Source organism: Acanthochromis polyacanthus, chromosome 9, assembly GCF_021347895.1.
Source record: "Acanthochromis polyacanthus isolate Apoly-LR-REF ecotype Palm Island chromosome 9, KAUST_Apoly_ChrSc, whole genome shotgun sequence".
NCBI lineage: Eukaryota > Metazoa > Chordata > Actinopteri > Pomacentridae > Acanthochromis > Acanthochromis polyacanthus.
Genome location: NC_067121.1, coordinates 20,071,207 through 20,087,743, shown reverse-complemented (window position 1 = coordinate 20,087,743; position 16,537 = coordinate 20,071,207). Strand labels below are relative to the sequence as shown.

The 16,537-nt window shown below is 40.3% G+C and overlaps 2 protein-coding genes across 3 annotated transcripts in view; one reads left to right on the top strand and one right to left on the bottom strand.

The window, feature by feature from the left end:
* The window catches only part of b4galt2 (UDP-Gal:betaGlcNAc beta 1,4- galactosyltransferase, polypeptide 2), a 258,127-nt gene extending 247,838 nt beyond the window's left edge, over positions 1 to 10,289 (top strand). Inside the window, exons 8-9 of one of the 2 annotated variants that reach the window (XR_002595573.2) lie at positions 5,293 to 5,529; positions 5,687 to 10,289. Coding sequence is in view for 1 of the 2 variants with exons in the window: in XM_022191165.2 (XP_022046857.1) it covers positions 5,293 to 5,443 (151 nt within the window). In the remaining variant the exon portion in view is untranslated. Of the gene's footprint in view, positions 1 to 5,292 lie in introns of both variants that reach the window. The other variant, XM_022191165.2, reaches the window with a different exon arrangement.
* A 1,612-nt stretch (positions 10,290 to 11,901) lies between these two features.
* On the bottom strand, positions 11,902 to 16,400 carry zgc:113531 (uncharacterized protein LOC541359 homolog). Its single transcript, XM_022191117.2, has 3 exons — positions 15,757 to 16,400; positions 14,286 to 14,415; positions 11,902 to 14,001 (listed from the first exon to the last, which is right to left on the bottom strand). The coding sequence occupies exons 1-3, from the start codon at positions 16,096 to 16,098 to the stop codon at positions 13,811 to 13,813; spliced, it is 663 nt and encodes a 220-aa protein (XP_022046809.1). The 5' UTR covers positions 16,099 to 16,400; the 3' UTR covers positions 11,902 to 13,810.
* Positions 16,401 to 16,537: the final 137 nt, after the last annotated feature.

Sequence of the window (16,537 nt, the reverse complement as noted above, 5' to 3'; positions counted from 1 at the left end):
AGTTATGTTAGTATATAACATATATGGCACAAAATGTGAGTTTTCATGGAAAACGTGAAATTGTGTGGGTGACCCCAAACTTTTGAACAGTAGTGTGTATGTCACCAGTTTCACTGAGTCCCTCAGGAATACCTTCAGATCGTCAGACGCATACTAGCGGATTTCAAAATGAGATAGCCTAAAACCCTCATGCACTTAATAGAAGTGTGCCTCAAAGGCCGCGAGATCATGCAAATGTGTCTCATTCATTCATACCTTTAAAACTTAATAGAATTTAAACAGGAGAGTTATTTAAATATTCACCCTCTGCATGGTTGCAGCAAAATTGGAAATTAGCTGTAGAGACCAAACAATTTTTGTACCATTCTGTAATAATGTTCATTGCTGCATTAAAATTGGGCATTTTAACACTGGGTTTGTGGGGATGGACTTGTTTTTCGAGGTTACCTCAAGTGGATATTTGAGGAACTGCAGTATTTGGCACTTAGTTTCAGCCATGAAGGTTGCTGCCTGAGTTCACACCACATGGCATCTTGCTTTGACCATCCACAAGCCAACATCAACGAATGCTGATGTACAGATTGTGAATTTTATGAATGAGAGTGAACCTGGAGCTGTTCTTTATGTACAGCAGCAACCTACAAAATCAATTTATATTTAAGAAATGCTTCTTAAAAGGGGTCTTACTTTTAGATTGTACTCAGAAAGGTCTACGACTCAATTACACAGATAAACTGAGCTTCTGCTTCCGCTTTTTGTCTTCAGGTGCAGGTTGCCTTTCTGTTTAGATTCAGATTAATGATTGAGCCTTTTGGGAAGGTTTATCTGGAGTACCTGCGTAATGTCCAGCTTTTACCAAGGGAAACGTTGTCGGGACTGTCTGATGAATGTGTACTATCTCTTCTGCGCACACAGACACACACACACACACACACACATACACATTCAGTCAAACATGCACGCTCTCACACACAGGAGTCCATTGTCTCAGCCCCTTCTGAGATGCTGGTTAGGCATAGCAATGAGATGTTCAGCCAGCAGAAGTAAGAAAGAGGCATATTCATCACTCGCTGCAAGTATCAGTTAGCACACACACACCCACCAACCACACTTTGTGTGTTGCAAATGGATGAGTTGCTCAGTAACATTGTTCAGTATTCCATTCATATGTTTTTGTCCTGGGACACTGCAGATATGGAGGTTGTTTGTGTGTATTTGTAGTTCATATACATGTAAAAAACTGGCATTACGCATGACTTGATAGTGGCAACAGACAGGTTTTATGCTTTAACTTATTATTATGGATTAAATGTTGACTGCACGACGTAATAGCTATAATAATGGAACCATCTGTGTTTAGATCATCCCTCTACAAGCTTCACTTTCACAGTGCAGTTCGGTCTGCCACTGGGTATGAAATGAGAAAATAAAGACTCGACTTTATGGCACAAACAAGGCGCGTCTGCAACTGCGCAACCAAAACAGGACGAGGGCTGTGCTTTTGATTTCTCTGTAGCTATCAATAGCTTTCCCCAGGTATCTGAACTGGCGACTGGTGGAATACCAGGAGGAAAGTAAAAGAACGCTGTTGTTCGAGGAGACAAACAAAGTGAAGACAGAGAGTGATGGAAACTTTAGTCCTAATTGTCTTCAGCTCTCCCTCTACTCCAACACCAACCCCTGTTGTAGTTACTAAATATCTGTGAAGCAATTCTCAGACTATGTTCTTACCCCTTACACAATTTTGACCATGTCACGTGATGTCTTCAGTGATGATGCTTCTTTCTTCTCTTATTTCCCCAAGTGTCAAAAACTGATTGTGTGCTTCATGTTAAAGCTGTAATGCTTTACATTTATCTACGTCTACAGCTGTTTTTATCTGGATCCAACATTCATAATGTGGAAATAAACCAAATTCTGTGTCAGCGTTGATAGCAAAGTCTGACTGAAAAATGGTAGTTCAAAAGATGTTTGCAGTTTATAGCATAAGCAGACCTGACATTAAGATGATTGTGGAAGAAGACAGCCATGACTTGACTGACACCTGTGACAGCTAAAGTAAAGCCTGTTAGCTGGGATAAAAAAGGCTAAACGGTAAGAACAAAAGAATAAAACAGAACATTATGTGGAATCAGGCAGTCAAATGATATACAACAGCACGGCGACAACAAAGAGCAGACAGCGGACATAGCTAGGTTAGCTTTTAAAAAAAGTAAAAGCTTCAAGCTGCGAAACAAGATTTGCCATTTTCATTTTGCTGTAGTTGTTCTCTTTTTAAAGTTCCAGACAAACAAGGCTGCCCGAACAGTGTTTGTCTTTTATTTACATTCTAGTTTTTGAACTGTGTAGATAAACAAGATATAAGGTGTTAGCTGTTTCCCCCTGATTCCAGTATTCATGCTAAGTGAAGCTAGCTGCCTGCTCCTGGTGGCCTCATATTTACAGCCAAGAGAGTGGCATCAATATTCTCAGCTAACCAAACTGTCAAACTGCTCCTTTCAGACATTTTTCTCAGACAAGGTCAAGTGGGCCAACTCAAAATGTGACACTAGAGCAAAATAACCCACAGTGGCTGGAATGACAAGCTATTGTTGAGCTCCTAAACCAGAAATGTTTTCCTGTGAGACCCTCAGTGGAATTAAAATAGAGCTTTACTTAGCCCATTTAGAACGGCTAGAAATCAGGCTAATGAATATGTAAGGAGGACTGTCTTTGTCTCGTCCTCTAACTCGCTAAAATATAGATATAAGTTAGACGAACAGGCTTGAAATGATACAACAGCCTGCATACTGGGTTTTACATGAATCTGATGTTCTCTCATGTGCAGCGATTAATTTATGGAGTTTAATCTCTGCTGTTTGATAGATTCATCCACAGATTCTGCTTTTTGACACAATTGTCACTGATTTAATTTTTAATATCAGTTCATCTGCTTCTATCTGTCCCTCTCAGATGTTATCTCTCTGTCTATCTATCTTCCATTTTTCTTCCCTGTCATTCAGCCCTCATTTTACTTTAAACACTGCTTTTCCTCTCATCCTTTCCTTGCACGCTTTCTCTTAAACCCATTCCCCCTCCTTTGAGATGAAAGTGTCAGTCCTTTGTCAAAGTCAGAGAACACGCAATTCTATTTATATGTTATTGTATTATATTGCTCAATGGAAAGATGCTTGGCACTGTTTTTTCCAGCATCCATTCATGCCAATGACACTGTTTTTGATTTAATTTGAGAGAGACAGAAGGAGAAAGTGATGCAGAAAGAGGAGAGAGATCTTCACTAGTCAGCTCTGACAAGGATCTGCAGACTCGCTGGTCCATGTCGGACTCAAGTGTCAAATCCACTTGTACGTCCAAGCATATCATTAAGAAGACATCTTTTGTTGGAGTCAGTCACTGCTGTCTTTTGAACAGTGAATGTGCATAGCCGGGTGTTTGCACACGTCAGCTCTTTCTCTGTTCACAGACAAGAAGAGGCCTTTTAAGACAAGCGTGCTGTAAACATGCTGTTAGACACTTGCTCACTGCGGCCTGGCTTTGTATCCTGACTGCCTGCAAAAACTGTTCCTACTATGAGGGCGACAGGAGGGTTTGTTTAATGAATCCGTTTAAAGGCAAAGGTTGCATCGCGCCCTGAACTGCAGCTACACTCTGAACCGTCTCACACACTATGTTAATTATTTTTCAGTCTTTAATACTAAAATCAGAGCAGATTCTGATGTAACTGCTGAATCCCAGCCAATGGGGAAGGATATAGTAGCATAATTCAGACTAACCGAGGCAGATATTATAGATGATGCTGGTTCTGTGAGTCCCAGTGTGATGCTGCAGCACCACCTGTTGGTCAAGATCTGTACAGTGAAGGAAACCTGGTGGGGATTCATTTTTAACAGCGGTTTCTTCTGTCTGCTTTCATGAAACTTAAATCTATAGAAACACTAGTGTCTTTACTTTCGATAAATTTAAATCTCGACTTTTAATGCTGTGAACGGACATCATAAATCTAGTTAGAGTTGTAGGTCAGCACTTTATAGCAGCTTTTGTCATTTCTGTACACAATTTTCTTTTTGTATCCCAGTTATATTTGTTCTAGCTACACTACTTGATGTCTTGTTTGATTGCTTTTTCTTTAGCTTTTGTATTGGTGCAGTGCCCTGAACGTTGGGTACTTCATTTGTGTGTTGCGTACTGCATTTTGATTGTGTACCTGCACAACACACTGTTTTAGCAGTTCCCAATGGGTACACTGGAAAGCGCATTTTAGGGTTTGAAGAACAAGAAAGCAGATGGAAACATATTTATGCTGTGTAATGTTGTGCATGTTTTTTAAACTCCTTCTGTAAATTGAGGATGGTATTATGATAGTAATACAACAAGGAAAAAGTTCTGTCATTGGTTAAAGTGCTCACAACATTGTTTTGAGAGGTTTTAAGTGCCAAGGCTGGGAAATCACTCGTCTTTTGTGGTGGTCCAGGACTCTCTTTCATCATATGTTTGCCTCAGTGAAGGTTGTTGTGAGTCCTTGTACAGGACCTAAAAGTGAAAGCCCATTTTCTTCATATTTCATTCTTTCTTTTTTTTGTATCTTTGTGTATCTAAGTTATGTTGTTAGAGTAGCAATCCTCTTAAGAGTAAATCAAAGGGCCAAACTTGATTTATGTTTCCTAACCCACAGTGCATCCTTGTAATTTTCTGCATTTCTTGAAGCATAATATTCACACACAACAACCAAACCTCTCTATGTCCGAGCAGTGGAACACACTTACAGTACATTCAAAAGTTTGGGGTCACTTCAAGACGTCATTATTTTTCAGAGAAAAGCAATTTTTTTTTCAATGAAATTGACATTAAATTAATCAGAAATACAGTCTAGACATTGTTAATGTGGTAAATCACTGTTCTAGTTGGAAACAGTAGATTTTTAAAGGAATATCCACATGGGGGTGCAGAGGAACATTTCCAGCAGCCATCACTCCTGTGTTCTAATGCTACATTGTGTTAGCTAGTGGTGTGGAAAGGCTGATTGATGATTAGAAAACCCTTGTGTGAGTCTGTTAGCACATGAATAAAATGTTTGGTTTTCATGGAAAACATGAAACTGTGTGGGTGACCCCAAACTTTTGAGCGGAAGTGTGTATACCCACATATACTCACTCAAGCAGGGGCTCATACAGAGGCCAAGAATTTAACGTAAAAATCAAAATATTTTTCTCTTTACTTACACTTAATTGAATAAATTTCTTCTTATGTCTCTTCTCTCCCCTCCCCCTTCTCTTTCTGCTCTTTACCCATTAGGTTCAGTAAAATACAGAACACGAAGAACACGATGAAGAAGGACGGCATCAGCTCTCTGACCTACAGACTGGTTCAGGTTAAGAGGTATCCTCTGTACACAAACATCTCTGTGGAGATCGGCAAGCCACCGCCTCGGCCCATTAAGGGTTAGAGAGAAAGAGGAAGATGAGGGCCGTGAAGCACATTGGTGAGAGAGGAGGGGGAAAGCGAAGAAGAGAACTGAAAGGAACAACAAAAGTATGTCCCAAACATCTTTATGGATGCAGGATCAAAGAAAAGAGAGCAAAACTAGTCTCAAGCACATTGTCGTGTCTCTTTCTCCCTTATTTCCCTCTCCTATGTTTTTCTTTTTGCTGTTGTTTTGAGACTTCTGCGTGATATTTCTCTCTTTTAGGACTCAGGCTCTTTCCAACTTCTTCAAGCAGCCAATTGCAGGTATCACACCTACGTTTACTGAACCAATCAGTGACTTCAGAGTGAACAACTTATGGACCCAAGCTGGAATATCAGTGTCTGACCAAAGGTTGGCGTCAAACCTGGAGTCTTTCCATTAACAATCCTTGGTAAACTGGAGGACATCCAACGGCATATCGACTCCGACAGGAAGGGTTGTTGGCTGATTCAGATGTGAGACAATAATATTGTGACACTTTGGAAAGTTTTCACAGTCTGTTTTGGAAATGCTGTGTCCATAAATGGGCCGTTCAGATGAACACAATCTAAGAGAAAGATGGAATGAAGATGGGGCAGCTGCTTTTTGGGAAATTATCAGGAGAATAACAAACCTGATGGATAACAAACCCTACAAATGCCATCAAAGAGCTACCTTTGTGACTATTCATGCTGACAGTCAGTGGAGTGAGGACTGACACTGGACGCAAACTGTAACATTAACGTAATAAGGACATGCAGTGATGAACCATGAGATTGTTTCAGACGGTTTGCATATCGGAGACGTCAGCTTATCTTGACATTCGATGCTAAGAGACGATTTATAGTGACATTTTCGTCAGGGAGTCGCCTGTTTTGATCTAATTACTCAATCAAACCCTCTCCTTTCAATTAATGAATGTGTATTGTGCCTGCATTTACAGCAGAAGACTCAGAACAGTGCTGGTGAACATGTTCATCAGAAGCAACAACCACCTGAGAACTCTCTTTTTGTTCTCTTTTTTTATACGTATGAACTAAAGCTTTGGAAACTGGAACGGGCTTGCTGGAAGTTTTGCAACAAAAGTGGATATATTGAAGATATGAAGCATTTTTTTTTTCCTGTATGCAGTGTGATGGAACTACTTTGGGAAAGCATTTGAAATCAAATAGAGGAACTGAAGGCAGCAGCCTGATATATGCTGGCAGCTCAGTTCTGATTTTAACCCCTTGTGGCACATAAAGAGATTCTGTTTTCAGAAATTTGGCTTTTTTCCACTTTGTCTCAACAATAATGGTTGTAGGTACTTTAATATACCTAGAAAAATTGGACATTTGCCACATTTTCTGAACAGATTTGGGGCATAAACATCAGAAATGAGCTGTTAGGATGTTTTACAGGAATAAAGCATTGTGGATACAACTTGTAACTTTCACACAGACAAGGCAAGGTGAAACATAATCAACTCACAAGGTCTTTTTTCAGCCTATGATGTAACCTGGAAGTTTTTTAAAGTGTTGCAGTTCATTCAAACTCTATTGATAATATTAATATGCCATTTTCTCTGTCTACTATCTTTTTCTTTCGTTCTGTAAGAAAAAGATGATCATATCCGGAAAGAGGAAATTAGAAGGTGATGGTCGTCTGCTGGTGGAAATTGTGAATTTTGAGGCGGTGATGGGAAGTTAGCGTTTGAGCGGTTTGAGTGACGTCTCAGTCGCTGTTTCAGATTTTATCATCATCAGCTGCCATGCCTGCATTGTAATCTATTTTATCACTTTCAGATTTCATAAGTGATGGGCTAAATGAACCAGTTACACTTTTTATTACAAAGACTTGACTAATTCTGAAAAAAACTTTTTTCTCTCTTTAAGTTTCCCTCTGTGAAAAAGGAACAGTCAAACTTTTTTTTCATGATTTTGCCCATCAACATGTTGAAGCCTTTTTACTGTTTTGTGCTTTGATGCATCGCTCTTCTTCCTCTGTCTTATTCTTCCTCGTCTCTACTGTTGATACTGTTACTGTTGACGCCTAAAACGCCAAACTGATGCCTTCAGAAGTTATCTGTTTGAAGGGGCTGAGAAGCAGTTAGAGGGTATCTGTAATCCAGAGGTCCTTCTTTTGGGGGAAATTTATGTGATGAAAAACTGTGCTTTAAGATGGGAAAGACTGAAATGAACATGTATTTGTATTATCCATCTGTCCTTTTATTTAATCTTCATTAAGGTCACAAGGGGCTGGAGTCTATCCCAGCTGATTTAGGATGAAGACAGGGGACACCCTGAACAGGTCGCCAGTCTGTCACAGGGTTACATATAGAGACAAACAATCATATGTCACATTCACACTTACGGACAATTTAGAATCACCAATTAACCTCAGCATATTTTTGGACTGTGGGAGGAAGCCGGAGAACACGGAGAAAAGCCACACATGTCCAGGCAGAACATGCAAACTCCATGCAGAAAGATCCTGGGAAGTTCAGGCGCAAACCAGGGATCTTCTTGCTGCAAGGTGAAAGTGTTAACCACCAAGCCCAAGTGTATCTAATTAATTAACAATTCTTTAAAAGTATATGACCACTTCTGTAAGTTTTTAAGGTCTTAGCCAACATGAGTGCACATTGGTAGAACAAGTTATCAAGGACATCCATTCTTTCCTAATTATTCCATTTTCACCAGTTCAAGGTAAAATCAATGATTCCAATTCATTGCAATTTTTAGCAAATTCAGTGACTATCTCCTAACAGTCTTGTAGCCGTTTCATCTAGTCTTCGTACGCAGTCCCAGCTCTGTAAATGGGAATCGAGCAATTCACACAACGCTGTTCCAGCATGTCCTGCACATCTTTGAGCTTGTGCAAATGAATGCTTTTGTAGAGAAAAGAGGGAAAGGCCTGAAAAGCATTATCAAGATTTTTTTTTCAAAATTATATAATATATTCCCACCAATCTCAGAAATTTTAAACAGACATCGGTTTGCATAAAATCCTGCAACTGTTTGCTCTGCCTGATTTAGAATTCAATTTTGGGCTTTTATTCAGGGTAAAAATTGTATATTGTTGTCCTCTTCTTTGGTCAGCCTTAAGGCAAAAATGTTCCCATCTGTTTGGCTCTGTGTTATCTTTGCCTCAAGGCTGTTGGAAGGTATGATCACTGCACCCTTCCGCACACACACATGCATTCACGCTGTCCTCCCTGTTTTTGCATTATCTCCCTTTTCACTGCCTTTTCTTTCTTACTCTGCCAGTCCGGGCTGCATGTGTCAATGGCACACTGTTGTGCTTTGTGGTGGGCCCTCTTCAGGCACAGCTGTGCCTCACAAGAGTGCTCCCTCTTTCAATAGATATTGACAGAGCCACTCTTTGTGTCTCTGAATCTTTTCCACTTACTGTATCTTTATTTTTCTGTCTATTCTCTCTTCACAGTACACATCCCCATTTGTGAATCCTCGCCCTTTTCTCATCCTCTCTCCACTTCATCACACTCTCATTTTCCTTGTCATTCTCCCTCCTTTCTGTATTTTGATCTTTTTTTGACAGTCCTCCACCCCTGGTGGGTTTCTGTGTCCTCAGTAGGCAGACTACACATGGAGAGGTCATTACAACCCATTTTCTAAAGTGTTTACAGCTCACCCTGTGCAGTATGACAGCTTCATTCCCACCTTCCACATATCCTGCCTTTAAATCAGTACTTGGGGATGTGAGGTGTTTTGTTTTTCGTTTTTGCAACCTGTAATGCAGTCATCGTTTCTACTTTTATTTGTTCTAATACACCTGTTGGTTTGAAATTACCGCAGTCTCATTGATTTTTACAGTTTTCGCAGTATTAGGGCACTCCACCAATTTAACTTTTTACTTTCGTGGCATTGGGTCATTTTTGAGAGACAGATTTCAGCATCAAATTGGAGCAGTGCAGGGTGGCCGGTTTGAAATAGGTTGCACGAATAAATCATCAGTGAAAGAATACGATTCATTGCTGAAGAAGCTAACTATACCTCCCAGGGTGCATTTTGGCAAAGAACATCCAATCACTGGGCTTCAATTTTTATTTTTTTTTAGCTGCACCAGAGGCTACAGATTGTCCCACTGAGAAAACTAATTTCATCCTCTGCAGCTGAAATGATTTCACTTCTGTGTCAATTGTGAGTGAATTCACCCACAATCGCATCATTTTGAACTGGCTGCCTCTCTGATTGGCAGCTCTGACCGGCCACCTCTCCGTGGTAGTGGGGGCTCATGGGCACTGCAGTATTTAGAGCCTTCAGCCATGCCAAGCTGATGGACACAGGCAACACTGCTTGTGATGAGCAAACTCAGCTATAAAATTAGTGGAGTGCCTCTTTGAAAACAAGATCAGTTCTAGCTTCATCAAGGATACTCTGACAAATTACTGGGAACCTTTTATGAGATTAGTCATTGGAGAAAGTGAAGGATATACAGCAGGATGGATCCAATGCGTAGAAACCGTAACATGGGTTGAAGATGTAAAGATCAGCTACAGAAACTTTGGCAAAAATAGTATTTGAAATGTTTGCTTTACATGAGAATAAAGCAACCACGCGGAGTGCTTCATGTTTCTTATTGGACTTGTGACCTTTGAAGCTGACCCAGCTCCCCTCTGCTGGTTCGAGTGTTTGTTTCAAATACACTTTTTGCTCGTCTGCTGCTGATGGCAGACAGGACTTTAATGGCCTGTGGGTGTTTTTAAAAATTTACTGTACTCTAGCTAAGTTTTTTTGTTTTTTTGTACATTGAATGTTGAAAATGTTATATCTTATATAGAATGCATTATGTCATATCAAACCTACTTTTTCTATACAATCAATAAATCTGATGTTAAAGATTGTATGATGGCGTTTTTAATGGATGTATTTTACTGTGATTGTTTTTTTTCACAGGTTACTGAAGACTCAATTTATAAGAAATGAGTTTGTACCTGCAGACTGGGGCAATCCAGAGCCTCTTGATGTAATATTGGCAGCTGATGGCAACCCTACCTCCCATTGCCATGACAACCCATATAAACCTGCTTTTGCTGTGCGGTCTCAGTGACTCTGATCCAACTTTACCTCTGCAGCCTTTACTTTGTCTTATCAAATCAAATCAAAAGATAGATAGATAGATAGATAGATAGATAGATAGATAGATAGATAGATAGATAGATAGATTTATTAATCCTGAGGAAAATGTAAGTGTTCAGCAGCCTTACATACAACAACATAAAATAACAAAAAAGCAGGTTAGTAACCTTAAATATACAATAAGGCACACTGAAGTATAAAAGATTAGAAGTTGCATGAACAATATAAAATGTAACATATAAATTAAGAACAATCTGCTAAATAAAGTCCATGTCCACCATCCCTACCGGAACAAGTTGAAGAACCAGATGGCTCTGGGGACAAAAGATTTCCTGAGTCGGGCTGTGGAGCATTTCAGCGACCATAGCCTGCCACACAGCATGTGATATAGAAACAAATAATGGTAAAGCTTGGGAAGCATTGCACTCACTGTCAAAAATATAGGTTTCTCCAATCAAATCGGCAACCAAAATGAGAGTATTCAAGGCATCATTGGAATCCATCTTGCTTTATGGATCTAACTCCAGATAACTAACGAAGACACTCTCAAAAAGAATTGATGGGACTTATATCAGAATGTCACGAATGGTACAAAACATCTCCTGGAAAGCTTGCCTCACCAACAAATCGCTATATGGCTCAAATCCACGCTTGTCAACCATCATTAGGCAACATAGACTAGCCCTTGTTGGACATGTGGTGAGACACAATGAAGCAGCTGGTTGAGTACTGTTATAGAAACCTGATGCTAGGTGCTAGCAGAAGGCACGGGTCTGGAAGGCAAAGAACTTTTGACTGCAGAAAGAACTTGATTTATGTCACAGATTCTGTCGGATGCAAATGGCTGAGCCTGCCACTGAACACGCTCCTCTGTCCGTCCAACATGCTGCATAGGGGATGGTTGGGGTTATCAATGATGCCAGTCCAGCTCCCTCCCCACAACTTTGCTAGCCTTGTTGACCAGCTTGTCAGGTGTGTTCCTGTCCCTGGCCTTCACATTCCCACCCCCAGCACAGCATAGAAGAGCACACTGGAGACAACAGACTAGTGGAATAGGTTGACTAGTTCACTGCAGATGTTGAAAGATCTCAGCCTGCGTAGTAGGAACAGCCGACTCTGGCAGTCCTAGGACAGCGCATTCGTGTTTGTTACATCTGTTCCACACATTAGTAGAAACATGATTTTAATGCTACAACAGTAATGCTATCTTTTTCTCTTTAGTATTTCTTTTCTTTTTCCTCTTGTTTTGTTGAGAAGCACTGGTTCCAACCTATCAGCAGAAAATCTCTGCAGGGAAGCTTCTCAGAAGCCAGTAAATGATCCACCCAAAGTGAAAAGGTGTAACTCAGGGCAAAAACAGAAAATAGGAGACACTGAAAAGGTCAAAAAGTTGTTTTAATTTGGATTATGTTGACACTGTGTCTTTGTAGAGCTGGTGTAGATGACCAGCACGACGCACAGCAGCATCTCACTTGAGATTAACGTTAGTTCCCTGTTGTTTCAGGCACCTAATTGAAACTACACTTGTAGGAATAGTTAGATTTAGATACTGTGGTAACTATACTTTTCCAGTTTTCTGTTAAATGTGATAAAACTCTTGAGTCTGTGAATTAAATATAAAGCAAGAGCTGGTTAAATCAGCTGTGCATAAAGACTGAAAACAGCCTGGCTCTGTCCAAAGACAAAGAAATTATCACTAAACTCACTAATTATATGTTATATATTGGCAAAACCGCATGTACTGGACTATTTCATGGATGGGACCAATTATCAAACAACACCAGGTATGAGAAGGTGATATTGACTAACAGAGACTGAGACAGACTGGCTGCTTCCAAAAGTTTCCAGTTTTTGTGTTCAACTATAGCTGCTCAGATCTACATTAAAGACATCTGAGTGGTCCTGATCCTCTCATGTAACCCCCCGCAAGAAAAAAATAAAATCCCAAGATGCCAAACAGCTTCGTAAGTGCAGAAGTTAAAATGTAATCTCAAACCTTACATAGAAAAGGGAGAATTCCATCTGTGACTTGCCATTTGCAGTGTTGTACTTCATGTAGCAGCAGCCTGGTTCTCAAATCCCACAAACATACAGTATAGATAGAGATTTTGTTTGTTTGTTTGTTTTAATTGTAAGATCTCTCCTGGCTGAAGTGGTAAATGATGGCAAATTATTGAGAGATGTTCTGCATATAAAGCTGTATAAAATCAAAATATACTTCATGCTACATATCATCATACACTTTGATTCTACAAACAGTAACAGATAACTGCTCACTTTAACAGTGTGAATAGCAGAAAGTTGTTGCTCTAAAAGCTACAGATTCTTTCCGGTGAAAAATGAATAAAGCAGCAAGTTACAGATTGATTTTCTGCTCTACAGTGTACAAGCATGACTAACATTCCATTAAATGACATTACTCTCAAATATCGCAGGTGTTTACACCTACAGCACAGTCATACGTCAGGTCATCCTCTCATACATTACATTTCAATTAGCTTGGAAAGTGAAGAACCAGATTGATAGAACTTTTACAAAGTAGTTTATTGCTCCTCGCATTCATTCTCTAGTCTTAATTGCATCACAGCTGTGCACACATTTTGGCACTGCATCAACCGGTGACGAGTCAATTATAATTTCTTATAATCTTATTGGCTTTGTTACGCTGCGTAAAATACCTCCCGGGTAACTAAAGTCTATAAAAGCTCACGACTCTCTCTCTAAAAACATATTGATGTAATTGACCTTTCTTTTAAAAAAAACTGTAGACAAGCAGAACAAATAAAAAGTAATCTGGAGCAAGGTCACTTTCTAAGGATCAATGTTCTTTCTTCTTATTCCTGTTAGAAACAAGGGCTGGAGTGTTGCGGTAAATCAAACAACTGTACGTTTACAACACTGCAGACCACATTTTTAAAATGGAAATAGTTTTAATCCCAGTTTTCTTGACCTAATTTTGTTTTGTCAAGGACTAAAAATCATCATCTCCAGTGAGATAAAGTCTGATCTGTTCTTACTGATCCAATTTCAGGCTTGTTTGCAGCAATAAAATGTTGGATAAATTATCCTCGTTAAATTACAGAAGACATTTTGGGCAGCTTGTTGTGTTCTCAAAAGATTTCTTTGGTTGCTTTTCCCAAAAAGTTACATTTTTGCAGACGATCTTTACATGTGGCTGTACATCATTTGTACCACAGGAAGTGCTGAAACAGAACCTGTGCAGCACATCAGCCACCAAAAGAAATGTGTGGTAAGATTACAGCTGGTTCTGTGCTGACAAAGCGAATCACTTTTGCTGGGCGGATGGTTGTTCTGGTTTACAGTTTTTAAGGCGGGAACAGGTTGCCAGGCGGTTTCCCTCCCAGTAGCCGGCGTCCTGGCCGTCGTGGCAGCGGCACTTGGTGCAGGAGTCGACCCAGACAGGCTCTCCTGCAGGAATCACCTGGCTGCGTGATGCGTCAGCGTAGCAGTTTGGACCTGGAGGAAGAAAAGCAAGCAGAGAAAATTACAGCTACGAACAGGCAGTCAAGCGGACAGTGTTGTGCAAACACACTCATCCCTGCGTGCAAATGATGAACTGTATTCTCATCCAAATGTCATCCGCAAAACAAGACCATTGTCAAAGCTAAATTACTATGTTTGAAAACCATGCTTACACTAAAAAGAAGATAAATCTCATCCTGCGTCTCTGGGAAGCCCTCTGTATCGGCTTTTTAAAAAACTTACTTTCAACTTTATTTTTGCACAGTGTTGCAACTTACCGTCCTTGCATTCGGGGCAGCATTTCCCAGGCTGGTAGACGGGGTTGACGCATGGTGGAGGAGCACAATCTGCTACTAGACAGCGGGCGATGCCATCACTGTCACAAGTGCACTGCTCACATTCTGATGGCTGCAAAACACACAAACTCTGAGACTCAGCTTGGGTCATTTTATAATTTTGATGGTCGTTTAACTGCAGGTGGACAAATTGTATACACTCTAACAGAATTGTATTCCTAACCAGCCTCATGTCATCTCAAAAGGGGGCACTGTTTCACCACATACAGACATCATATCATGTGGTTCATGTATTTGAATGTTCTTTAAAGATCCATCAACTCATGTGTGCATTTACACTATTTACACATGGGACAACAGTGAACATTAGCTGCACAAAAAAGTGGAACCTGCATGAAACAGACCTAGAAATCCAAAGTTTACACAGATAACAGTGTTAAGCTGCTGCTCATCTGTGTGAGGCATATTAGTTAGTTCAAAGGTTTGGGGTCACACAGGCAAGTTGAGGTTCTCCAAGAAAACTCATATTCTACTCATGTGCTAACACAATTGCACAAGACTTTTCTAATCATCAACTAGCCTTTCAACAACACGATATACCATTAGAACACAGCAGTGATGGTTGCTGGAAATGTTCCTCTGTACCCCTATGTAGATATTCTATTTAAAATCAGCCATTTCCAGCTAAAATAGTCATTTACCACATTAGCAATGTCTAGACTGGATTTCTGATTAATTTAATGTTATCTGCATTGACTATAGATAATAAGGACGTTTCTAAGTGACCCCAAACTTTTGAAAGGTAGTGTACGTAGGTCTACTGGAAATACTCTAAAGTTAAGTTTCAGAGTTTCCACTCAGTTTAGTTTATAGTTGCCAAGTTATTCGTTCTATACTGTGTGGGATTCTTATAATACTCTTAACGGATATTATTCCTGAACTGCATTTACAGTCTAATTAAGAATAGTTTATAACTTTGCAGTGACATTTTAATCATTTAGAAAAATACTGTTGGCATCAGAGCATTCGGCTTCTTCATTACTGAGAAATTTTCTGACTCCTCGTTTTCAAAACAGTGAATCCAATAAGTTGCTAACCCAAATATGTTATTAGTCACCACAAATATTTGAAAAAAATTATCTACATTTCTTTATTTATCAGTGGTTGGCCTCTAGATACAAGAATATGCACAGAAGACATCTGGTATTTCGCAAAAAAAAATATGCAAACAATAGAGAAAAGTCCCAAAAAACAATCACAGTGGTGTCTCATAGAAATATATCTAGTTACTTGGTGATCATTTACTCCTGTAGTAACATACTGAGGGAGAATTAGAGGGATATGTTGTCTGAATTAAGATGACAAAAAGACAGAGACGCAATCCCATCTGAAGACCTTATAAGAATAGGGTCACGCATTTCCTTTCAGGGGGTTCATTCGTCTTCAGGCTCACCTGGAAGTTCTGCCCCAGCTCGTACACCACCCCTCGGTACTCACAGCCGATCTTCTCGCATCGGGGGCAGCAGTCGGTGGGGTAGTGGCTCACATGGATGCATGCAGCTGGCAGAGAGGTGCACTCAGTGCGCGCACATGCTGAGCCCTCAGCGGTGCACTCACACTGTGTGCAGTGATCGGAGTCCAGAAAGTACCATTCCCCGACGTAGTATATGCTTCCATTGGCCTCGCAGGTGCTCTCCTGCTGGCCGGCCACCGAGAAGCCCAAACCGGCCTGCGCGCAAAGCAGAAGTGCCAAAACTAGCGTGCGCACCGTGCGCTCACAGAAAACCTTCATCATAAAGTTTCTGCTGGATCACTTTGCCCAAAAGAGAAAGTTAAGCAGTGTCAGTGAAATGAATCGTCCACTGTAGTCCTTCTCGGGTTTGGTAGCAGATCACCCTAGTTTGCAAAAAGTGAAGTTTCTCACATTGTTACTAAATGTCCTGTGTTTCCTCTGAGCTCCTCCACAGCGGTCTGCAGGTCCTGTGCTCACTCCTGCACACAGCCCGGAAGGGAGGGAGGTTGGGGGCAAAAAGAGGGAAAGTTTCCTGAGAGTTCAGCAGCTGAGTTTGTCCCTCCTCGAGTTTTACACTCATTAATCCAGACTTTTACCAGAGTGCAGGTGACGTGTGTTCCTTGTCGAAAAAATAAAATTTCATCACCCAAGGGAAGAAAAAGAATGAACTGACTGTTAGCTTATTTTGTTGCATTGTTATATTTTATAGCGTTTAATGAAA

Coding starts and splice junctions, on each gene's coding strand:
- zgc:113531 (XM_022191117.2), bottom strand. CDS start 16,098: ATGATGAAGGTTTTCTGTGAGCGCACGGTGCGCACGCTAGTTTTGGCA. Junction 14,416..15,756: donor AGCTGGGGCAGAACTTCCAG/GTGAGCCTGAAG, acceptor TGTGTTTTGCAG/CCATCAGAATGTGAGCAGTG. Junction 14,002..14,285: donor CTGCCCCGAATGCAAGGACG/GTAAGTTGCAAC, acceptor TTCTTCCTCCAG/GTCCAAACTGCTACGCTGAC.